At 38.2% G+C, this 11,221-nt stretch overlaps 2 protein-coding genes across 2 annotated transcripts; both read right to left on the bottom strand.

Moving 5' to 3' along the window:
* Nucleotides 1-2,296: 2,296 nt before the first annotated feature.
* Nucleotides 2,297-9,297, bottom strand: LOC149532907 (putative leucine-rich repeat receptor-like protein kinase At1g68400). Its single transcript, XM_089804218.1, has 3 exons — nucleotides 8,792-9,297; nucleotides 3,318-3,694; nucleotides 2,297-3,152 (listed from the first exon to the last, which is right to left on the bottom strand). Exons 1-3 carry the CDS (start codon nucleotides 9,295-9,297, stop codon nucleotides 2,503-2,505), a joined length of 1,533 nt encoding a protein of 510 aa, XP_089660344.1. The 3' UTR covers nucleotides 2,297-2,502.
* Nucleotides 9,298-9,342: 45 nt separating this feature from the next.
* On the bottom strand, nucleotides 9,343-10,430 carry LOC149532906 (uncharacterized). The gene has a single exon (XM_089804219.1). The coding sequence runs from the start codon at nucleotides 10,402-10,404 to the stop codon at nucleotides 9,343-9,345; it is 1,062 nt and encodes a 353-aa protein (XP_089660345.1). The 5' UTR covers nucleotides 10,405-10,430.
* Between the last annotated feature and the right edge of the window lie 791 nt (nucleotides 10,431-11,221).

Here is an 11,221-nt window from a genome sequence, read left to right as displayed (position 1 = left end):
AAGAGCCAAACTATTTTGAATTTAAACCAGATGTTTCCACAAAGAAATTAGATATTTCATCGTGTAAAAATCGAAGGAGGAATATGCCATCCAATGCGTTCATCCGTCAGGGAGGAACAAAATCTAAGCAAAAATAGAGATCAAGAAAGATCGTGCATATGTAGGGTGAAAGGCTCACCTATGTTAGCGACTATAAAACATATCAACCATTGTCTGGTTCTTTCATGGTATGCTAGGCTTTCTTCAAAGCTCTCTGCATACTTTTGCTGCAAACATTGCGGCGGAGATATTGACCGTTCCCCTCAATATCGGTGGATATTTTATCGAGTATGTAAGCGCACAAACTTTTGCATTGCTCTTCATGGAATTTGAAGTTGAATCTTTTACCGTCTTTGAGAAGGTTAAGTGTGTCTGAGTCATCACAAAAAAGCCAATGAAGATCTATAGCTGTGTATATCGATCAGTTCAGAAGAAGCTGCAGAGTAAAATTAACTCATAAACTAATCTGTGTTGGCGAAGTTGTTTTGGACAATACACGAATGAAATTTCACTTTCCAGGAAACGTCTAATTAAACAAAATTTGTTTAATTAACTGGAATAATTTGTTTAATTAAAATAGTGAACAAAGAAGCAACATTTGTTGAAATTCCTAGTCCAACAAAATTTATCTTAGAATGAAACCCTTCACGATCCTACCATTTTATACGTTTACTTTGATGTATCAAGGCCTCATGGGTATGAAAGATAAAACCTAAAAATATTGATTTAATTGATATTAAAAATTATCTGAACATTTCACTCGCATACTATGTATTGGCAATCCCAAATTGCATCTGATCTTCGTTCAAGTTGTGCCATACTCTTTTTAATTGAAAAAAGAAGAAAAATTAGAACACGAGTAGCGGACACTGTTTTTCCTTTAGTTCATTTATTTGGCTGTTAAGATACGCCATGGGGTATGTGAAAAAGATGTCGAACAATTAAAAATAAAAATACGTTGGCTGACCTGCGAATTGCATTCACTTTAAATCGGTCTGTTTTACCCTGCTATCTACTATTCATGAAACAACACGAATAGTAAGAAACAAATTCTCCAAATCGCATAAAACTATGAACTAAATTCGATTCACATCTGGATATCTCTGTCGCCAATTTATTCATGATCAAATTGGAATGTCTGCTCAAATGTCCATATTGATAAATGACAGAATTGAAGAATGATGCATGCGGGAGTTTGCATGAACATTAAACTCCAACTCTAGCTCCACCGTTTCACCCTCAATTTCCTGTTTTAAGTAGTTTAGGATCCTGATAATCAACGCATGATTATTAGGAGTTTTCTCATAGTTAATAAAACAGTCTTTCTTTATGCTCTCCATAGTTGCATTCATTCAACATATAATAAAGGGCAGGGCAGTTTATATATTATGAAGGTGGTTATAAACTGCTCTTACAAGCAGTAATGTTAGACATTAAACGCCGCAGGATCATTATCTTTTTGGTTGAAATACAGTTTTAGAATGCTGAAATAATAATAAGGATTATTCTGCTCCGAATAACAGAAAACACTCTGTTTTCAAAGAGAGTTTTGTATAGTAATTTGTTTATGTGATTTTCTATACTATTTTATATTTGCTTGCTGCTACATTTGAAATTCTACAAGAAGGGCTGCTGAAATTGTTTAATGCCTATTCAAAAGGGAACGTCATTAAAACTATCATTTATATTTTTTTTGGAAAAAAGGGGGTAAAAAAGAAATTTAGATAGAAAGGATTACAATAAGGAGAGCTCAATTAGGAGCTCTGTTTTGAGCAACAAGTTCATCAAATTCTTGCACCATCTCAAAGGGAAGCTGCCCCCTATTCATAATTTTCCAGTCCGGAGCATGACCAGAAGTCTATTTGGCCAAACATTCAGCAGCTCTATTCCATTCATGAGGAATGTAAGTAAACCTAATGAACTCAAGTGAGGTACAAAAGAAGAGTCTGATTAACAATAGTGGTCCACTGCCAACTAACATCCTCAAGCTCCTGTGAGGAAAGCAAGTTCACCACCACTTGGGAGTCACACTGACATATAATCTTGCGCCATCCCTGTAAACAACACTATTCCACAGCATATAAAATGGCCTGAGCGTTCATGAGATTGTTAGTGTAGTCACCCTTATGAAATGAACTGCAGCGAACCACTCCCCCAATACCAGCAGGGCCTGGATTCCCCCGGAAAGAACCATCAGTGTTAATTTTCAGAACTCCATGGGGAGGAGGAGTCCAATGCCCGTCCCTATTCACCCATCTTTTTCTCTGCTGCCGAGACTGCCTAGAAACTTTTTGATACCATTGAGCTGCAACCCCATCCTGTAACTGTCTCCAAATCTTTATTGTGTACAAGGATGAATCTACATGAAACAGACTTTAACTGTCTGAAACCTTTTATTATGAGCAATATTGAAGCTTTAGTCCCTGCTGCGGCTGCAGGGAACACCTCTCGATGCAATGAAAGCTATTCCCCCTGTTCTAGTTCGCCCATGCCGTCCTCATTAATGGAATCCTCAGGTAACTGCATGTATACACGAGAAAGTTCACTTCGGCATAAACGAGACAGTAATTCGGTTGGAGACAAGAAACTATCCTTAATGGGAGGAATAACTAATTCATTGGAATTTTGTACAGCGTAGATCATTTTCACCACATCGCTCATCAGGGGACGGGTATACATCCGGGGAGAAGCACAAAGCATTGCTACTGCAAGCATTCCCCTAATTATTTCGACGGTTCTCCTACAGCCCATCAACATCATGTCTGACACTTGTATTCTGCTATTGGGATGGTTTGTAATATCCAGGGAACTAGGGTTCCTCCCTGTAAATAGTTCGACTATAAGCACTCCAAAACTATACACGTCCGATCCATCAGATATATTTCCAGTTACATCCTGCTCAGGTGCCATATATTCATCGATACTTGAGTTTCTCACAATACCTGACAAACACTTCGAACCTGCCAAGCAGGCATTTCCGTCTTCGTCCAGCAGAATGTTGGAGGAATTTACATTGCCGTGTGGAGTACCAGACTTGTGAAGAAACGCCAACCACGCGGCCACACTCACCGCTATCTTCATTCGCTTATCCCACTTGAGGGCTGTTCTTTTACCTGCAAACCGTACCATGTAATGTTTATCTGCCCTTACCCCGAATAAAATGAAGGGTGGACCGTTGTGGCAAATGGCGATCAATTTAACTGTGTACATTCATGTTTACGATAGTACTAATAATAAATGAAATCTTGCCGTTACAAGTGAGGAGGAAGTGCGCATACTGTGTAGGAGAGAGTAGAGGGTGCCATTGTTATATACAAGCGGCTTTTCTTCTTCTGAAACATGAAAAGGCGGTAACCTTCGTAGACGGAGATGCTTCACACTTCGTAGCACTCGTAAAAGTCGTCTAAAATATCTTTTGTCGCTCATATAAGTTGTATCTTTTGACAATCTCTTCACCGCAAGAAACAATTCACGCAAACTTTCTCTGTGTGTACTACTCTTAAATCCACCCTTCCCCAAAACTCCCTCCGTGGATTGGAAAAATTCCTGTAGATCTGAACAATCCCGCATGTTCAGGAACACGGGAAGGGGGTGATCTCTTTGTGCATTCGATTTCTCTGAAGGCATTATCCCGGCCATATGTATATTGTATCTCCTGTGGAATATAAACATACCCTACGTTAATATTTTTGGTGCTTAAAATTAAATTTATCTAATAATCATCAAAAGAATAGAGACATCGTAAGTTCAAATAATTGGCTTCAGTTTTGTATCTCATAATTAGTTTGGATGTTCTTTGTTTGATTTTTATTTTTTTTAACTTACGATGCATTTTAAATTTAATACAAGAACAATCTGTGATCCCGAAGCATTTGAGATTCAATTCTAAAAACTCAATTCCTTATTCTACTTGAATTTGTAAAGAAGGTTTTTAATTTTGAATAATTCTTTCTTATGGAACGAGATTTCAAAATCTTTAGATTTTATTTCGAATACGCCTGTTTTGATTTAATGATTAAACTATATATACTTCCCTGACACGGTTAACGGATTGTTGTAAACATTAATCTCATATTTTATGTAACTTTTTAAATAGTATCGTAAATAAACGAAGTACACTAGGAAGATAATCACGCTCACATGATGGATCTTTATTGAGTTTACATTAATTTATTGGGAAGTATGTCAAGTATGTTCTCAAAATCTTATTTTATTTGAGATTGAATTTATTTATAATGTTTAGTTTTTTACAAACTATTATTACTATTAGCACTTCTTATAATTTGGATTGTATTAATCTTTTGCATCAGTATTTTAAATCATGCTATCATCAAAATGAAAGAAAGTTAAAAAAGAAGTCATTTAAGTTATGCTCTGGTTCATTTTCCAATATAATGATGTCTTCTTAAACAAACAATTCATTTTATTATTTAATAAAGAAGTTGGTCCTCACAGATAATCAAGATTTCTAGCTATTGGTAATTATAGGTGTGTAATGTATCAAATGACAATATGGCCCATACAACCCTTCCTCTCACCTCGTATGACAAGGACATTCCTGACTTACTTGGGCTCACTTGTATGATAATGCCATCACACTGCACCCGGTATAGTGAATTCCTCCATACGATCCCTCACCCCTTAATCGTATAGTTGAATCTTTACCCATACATTCACCTTGCTCCACCAACCATACACCACCATTGTGTATGATAGATGTCTTCTCTCTATTTTGCTCTTCAACTTGTTCAATCAAAGTCTCCATAGGTGCAATTAGTACAGAACCATAAGTCACTATTATTCTCTACATTGTTCAAAGGGTAGGCTCTTGTTATTCATTTTATTCATCCTTTGAGGAAAGGCCAACATTAGTGGGCATGTGTGGAAATGTTGTGTATGGGGCCTCTCATTGACAAAATTATCATTATACCAATTGTGACCTCCATTTGCCCCTCCTTCCACTAAAAGTCTAAGTGTTTCGTCAATTTGTTGTTGTCCCTTTGCCCAAGTCTCACTGAGGAGTTGTCCATTCACCAATGTCTCATTGAGTTGTCATTGTCCTCTTGCTAGGTCTTGTAACAATGTCATCATTTCACTACTTGATCCTCTCATCGTGTCTACTAATTGGGATCTTGTTTGCACCAACTTTACCCAACAGACTAACAAGACCATCAACTTTGATACACTATAATGTACTTGATGATAATTTGGCTCATACAAAACTTCCACTCTCAAACCCCTTCGAAAAGAATACTCAACTTACTCCCTCAATTGTGTGACAATCCTTTCCCATTGCACTTGTAGGATATAATGAATTCTTTTGTGTTGTCCCTCACACCCCTTACTTGCATGGTTAATCCTTCACTTGTATAGTCCCCTTGCTCCACCATCGTATGCTAACATTGTGTACAATAGAGGTCTTCTCTCTATGGGGTCAAATCTTTGGCCCGTGTGGTCATAGTATTTGAACTCTTCTTTGCATTGCCCAAACCCAGAGAGTGAAGGTGGTTTGGTTGAATCCAATTTTAGAGGTGCAAGACTCCCTCTAGTTTGTATTTGTAGTTTTGGTGGATTCATCTTTCACCCTAGTCTACCAATAGAAACATTATCTTAGATATTTCACCTTTAGCTTAATTTGGCAAACTAGTGAACATTTGAATTGAAGACAAATTTGATGTAATTTAAGATAGATTTTAATTATTTGAAACAAAAATTCTTTGTTCTTCGCAATTCATTTTGAGTGATTATGTCTATGCTATGTTAAGCTTTATTCATCATCAATAATATGGTTGGCATTTGTGAACTATATACTCGAATCATATCAATTGAGATTGTCGACTGTTGAAGGGCCGAAGGTTCAATGCTGAAGGGTGTTGTGTGTCGGAGGGTGGTGAGGATGTTTAATTGTTGGAGGGTGCTTCGACGGTGTGGAGTGCCAAGAGGTGTCAGGGGATCTTGAGTACCGAAGAATGTTGAAGGGTATCAAGTATCAGAGGGCGCGAAGGGTGCAAGGGTGCTGAGTGTCGAAGGGTCTCAAAGAATGAATACCAAGGGTGCAAGAGGTTGTTAAGTGTTGAAGGGTGAGTGTCAGAGGGTGCCACGTGTTGAAAGCTGTTAGAGGGTGCCTAATACCAAGGGATGTCAAAGTGTGCTAAGCGCTAAAGAGCATTGGAAGGCGTTGAGTGTCAAAGGATACCGAAGGCCAAGTGATCAGTGCGAACAAAGGTTAAATGTTGTAGGAGAGCATTTTTATGGCTAACTTGCATCTGTTACATTACATGGTGATAGTAGATTGCTAGTTCATGAGGTGGACAGAACATTGATCAGACTCAGAGCTCTATATCTGTTTGTTTTTCAACTTCAACCAGGATTGTTGTGTCTGAACATATGTAGAAAAGTAGAAACAGGGTACCAGTAGTTTCAGGCATAAATTAGATTATTGTGAAGGAGACTAAGAAGTATGGGCAGATGTGGAAAACAGGGTACCAGTAGTTCAGGCATAACTTGATAATTTTATAACGGAATAAGAAGCATGAACAGATGTAGAAAACAGTGCATCAGTAGTTTCAGGAATAACTTAGATAATTGTATTTGTAGACCTGAACCACCAGGCAAGTCAGAAAGGATATTCTTTACATTAGATGTTCCCTCAATTTATATTTCAAATACAATTGTGACAGGTTAATTTCAAGATGAAATCTGAATACCCTAGCACAAACATTAGATTTGTGAAATCTAATATTGGAATCGGCAATAATTCATACTGTTCTATATCAGAGCGAACGGTGTGAAGAACCATAGTTATCAATTCCAGTTTCTCATCTGCACGACATTCATCAAACCCCTTTTGCTTGGAAATAACCTCAAGTCCTAGAAAACTTCAGGAGGGTTAAAATCTTGTCCTATGCACGAGGATCTTTTCTTCTCAGCATGAAAAGCTTCGTGTTCACTATAAATGGCCTCACCTTTGTTAGCCAGTATTAAATATTTCATCCACCAGCTATCACTGGACCAGTGAAATGAGGTATGCTTCCACTTCTTCAAAAATGACAAATTTCCTTCCAAGCTCTCTGCAAATTTCTGCTGCAAACAATGCGGTCGAGAAACTGCTCACTTGTCTTAGTACTATACAGGTAGAGATTATCGAATATACAAGTGTGTAGGAAGAAATTAAGTTCTCCTGCTCCATTTTTCAATAAGTTGAAACTGAACTGCAGATGAGAATTGGGACTGTTAGAAAGTCTTCTCACATTGCTTAAAAATGAAACACCACTTACCATGTTTTCTGCTCATTTCCTAATAAAATGGTGGACTCTTTTTCTACATTTCCTCATCTACTATTCCTGCAGGAGCTCGAGGATGTTAGTTGGCAGCTGGCTACTGTTGGTAATCAGATTCTTCTCTTTTGTACCTCTCCTGGGTTCATTATGTTGAAATAAATTAATTATCTTAGATATGGTCGGCACAGACCAGCCGCCCAGCACTGACCATTCATTTTCCATGTGCAGCCAACCATTCAGCCGTCCATTTCAACTGTCCACCACCATTAATATTGCAGCTGACTTCTACTATACATTTATGATGTATTTGCTTATAAATAGAATGGATTGGGCTGTGATCAGCAGAGCCCATTTTCTGGGTTTCTCCATGGCTTCTCCTCTCTATGACTTTCTCTCTTGTTTAGTTTCTTTTTTTGTCTTGTGCTGTAATTTTCATCACATTAAGTTTACTTACATTCCTTGTGAATGGAACATAGCTGCTGATTGTTTGGTCAAATGAGCTTCTGTTCATGCTCCAGGCTGGAATATTATGGATAGGGGGCAGCTTCCCCTTGATCTGTTATAAGAATTTGATGAACTTGTTGATCAGAACAGAGCTCTTTGTTGAGCTCTCCTTCTCCTTGTTGTAATCCTTTTTGTCTTAATAAATTTTTACCCTTCTTTTTATTAAAATACTTGTTTCGTAAATGTTTTAGAACTTCTCATCCATGTTGAGATTGAGCAAATGGAATCCTCTATAGAGTCAGATGCAATGTAAAATGATCTAGCAATCAATAAAGTCTTTTTGTTTGCTGCAGTATAAGTGACATTCTTTTTCTCTCCGCTTTCAATTTCGTATCAAAGGCAGTTACCAATAATTTTTAAATTTGGGTACAGTCAAGAGGGGTCCCTAAAAACCCCCAACCCCACTTGTCATGCAAGTTATGAATTTTGGGATATTTAAAAAGCAATTATGAGGAATGGCAAGCAGGTTGTTTGTTGATTGTGTTGGAGAGTTGCAGAATTTGAAAAGAAGCTCGACGACTGTTGATCGAAAGGCAGCTAAACAAAATCTCCAGTGAAACATTATAGGAGCCTACGTCAAGAAAAACAAAGATGTCTGTGGAGGAACGCAATTGGTATAATTCTAGTTGTAAAGAACACAAGTTATTTTGATCTTTGGTGTCCTATGTTTGTTCCTTTTGGTGCTCTCGTTTATTTACTGTAATTTACTTTGTGCATATTTTGATTAACACTCCGACGGCTGTGGTTAAAGAAGCTAAAGCACTTGATTAATGTAAAACCGTTGGAAGAGAAAACGATTTCCGAAACTAAGTCATATACCTAGCGCACTACGCATTTGTATCTACAACAGGGTAATCGGCAATATCAGACAATTCAAATCTCACATGCTTTTGTTATGCTAATGTGAATACCCAAACGGAGACAGTAGAGTTTTAATGTCTAATATTGAAATCAGCAAGAATTCGTACCGTTTTAGCTGACGCGGAACGGTGAGAAGAACATTATTTATTAATTCCAGTTTCCTTTCTGCAGGAATTTGTTCAAATGCCGCTTCCCTGTACCAAACGTCTCGATGAAGGTTCTCCCCTGCCAGTATTAATAACTTAATGCACCTCAAAAGATTGGAAACTTGTGCAAACGAAGGACGACGTCCTGGATCTGTCTGCCAACACTTTGCGACGCAATCAGCTAACATGGCTGGACATGACATCCGCTTCAAGTTGGGTCTTTCGCCTTGCACAATCTTTCGGTACACATCTCTGGGATGTACACCAAGGAAAGGCTGCTCCCCCGTCAGAATCTCGTAACAAGTCATGGCAAAGCTGTATACATCCGCTTTATTTGTGTATTCCTTTAAATTGTCAACTTTTGGGAACAATTTTTCATTTGGGATGGGAAAAGCTTCGGGTGCTCTCCAGTAACAGGTACCCTTGGGATCTTCACACCGAAAACTGGATAGCCTTAAACTCGCCATTCCAAAGTCACAAAGCTTAACTCGTCCATAGCCTTGGTTTCTAAATTATGGAACTGCAGAGGGCTGTATGAGAATATTAGAAGCTTTAAGATCCATGTGCATAATCCCCTGGAGGTGAAGGTATTCCATTCCTCTGGAAATTTGAAGCATCGTGTCCACTGCAACAGGAAGCGGCAGGGGTTTCTTAATTAGTAGTTTGTCCAAGGTGGAGCTGACCAATTCCATAACAATATAGCAACGCCTTCCCTCGATACATACGCCTATCAACTGGACAATGAAAGGGCTCTGTAGCTTCACCAGAACTGCAATCTCCCTCTCAAACAGATCGCAAGCATCAACCGGAATTTCTTTGATGGCAACCTTATAACCCAGCCATGACCACTCGTACACTTTTCCAAAAGATCCCTTTCCTATAAGTTTCATCTTTATTAAATCTTTTAGAGGTATCTGTAGGCATGTGGGAACAACAGTTGCAGATTCAGTATTGCACTCAGCCCTGATGCTTTCTGACAGCCTTCTCTCCATGAATTGTAAAATCCCAATTTTGTTTTTCTGATTAGAAGTCAAGTTCTTGGCATTGGTAGCCGTCTGATTACAAGCCATCAGCAGGCGCCAGTGGTCTTGAAACTTACAGCCAAATTGTTTTAAATGTAAATCAGACATTACAGCAAAGAAATTGTTGATTGAATCAGCGGAATAATCATTGTGGATGCCATCCAAATGGTCCATCTCGCAGAGAAGGTAGACTAAGCAATGAACCGACCAAGCAAAGTCGTGCGCGTGTAGAGTGAAGGCCTCGCCTTTGTTAGCCTGCAAGTAACATTCAATCCAGCAGCTGTCAGTTGAGCAATGTTTGAGGTACGTCTCTGCTTCTTTCACCGCACGGTAAACTTCTTCCCAAGCTCTTTGCACGTTTTCACTCCAAGCATTAACATACAGGTATTCCTCGTCCACCCCAGTAATGTATGGGGCGAATTTCTCCAACATGCAACTGCACAAACTTTTGCATTGCTCGACATGGAACTTGAAGCTGTTCGCGTAGTTCACAAGACTGAGTTCATCCATAGAATCCAAAACAAGTCTACGAAAATCTGTCGCCTTGCCCATCGCCTCAGAACGAGCTGCAAGGCAAAATGTCTGATGAACATAAAAGATACTTTCAAGCAAGGGATTAGTTGAAGTCAGACCAGGTCAGACCAGGTCTGGCCGCAATGAGCCCTCTTTTAGTCGCGTCAAAAGAAGCGCGGGTTTGACCAATTCGTGTTGGCTGCGTTCTTCCGGGAACATTCCCCATCAATGAACCTTCGCTTCTCACGGTAGGGATTGACTTTGGAGATAAACTAGCACTTGCACTAGAAAGAGGTGTAAGGGGAGAGGTGTAAGGGGTACGCCGATAGGTTTTATTAAAAAAGAAAAATGTAAGAGATGTAAAATTGATAGCGTATAATCAATTTTTTATATAGAATAGAATCATATACACATGACAAATTTTTTTAGAGGTTTAAATGTTGTAGAACATCCCAATTCAAGAGTTGATTTGAATACATTTTTTGAAACATTTGTTTAACTATAAATACAAAAATTAATTGGAGTCTACTAGGTAGAAAATAAAAGGAAAATGAGATTAATTGATAAGAGGAAGTAGATATGAGTCATTTTTGTTAAATTTAGAATTAGAAAAAAAAAATTGCATTCAAAAGGTAACTTGGCATACTTGATCTTGGATTTTGGTTGTAGAGTATTCAGCTCTAATGAATTATTGGAGGAAAGGTTGGGCAAAATTAGCCATGACTTAGAAAACCAAAATAAATGTTAAATTTGAAAAAAAATCAATAACATGTATAGTACTAAATGGAATTAACCTAGATAGTTCACACAAGTGAAAGCAATATTCACCAAAATATAATAGTGTGTAAATGTCACT

This window comes from Cupressus sempervirens, chromosome 10 (genome assembly GCF_028749045.1).
Source record: "Cupressus sempervirens isolate cs-2001-9-10 chromosome 10, ASM2874904v1, whole genome shotgun sequence".
Taxonomy (NCBI): Eukaryota; Viridiplantae; Streptophyta; class Pinopsida; order Cupressales; family Cupressaceae; genus Cupressus; species Cupressus sempervirens.
The sequence above is the reverse complement of the archived record's forward strand: the minus strand, read 5'-3'. Positions and strand labels throughout refer to the sequence as shown.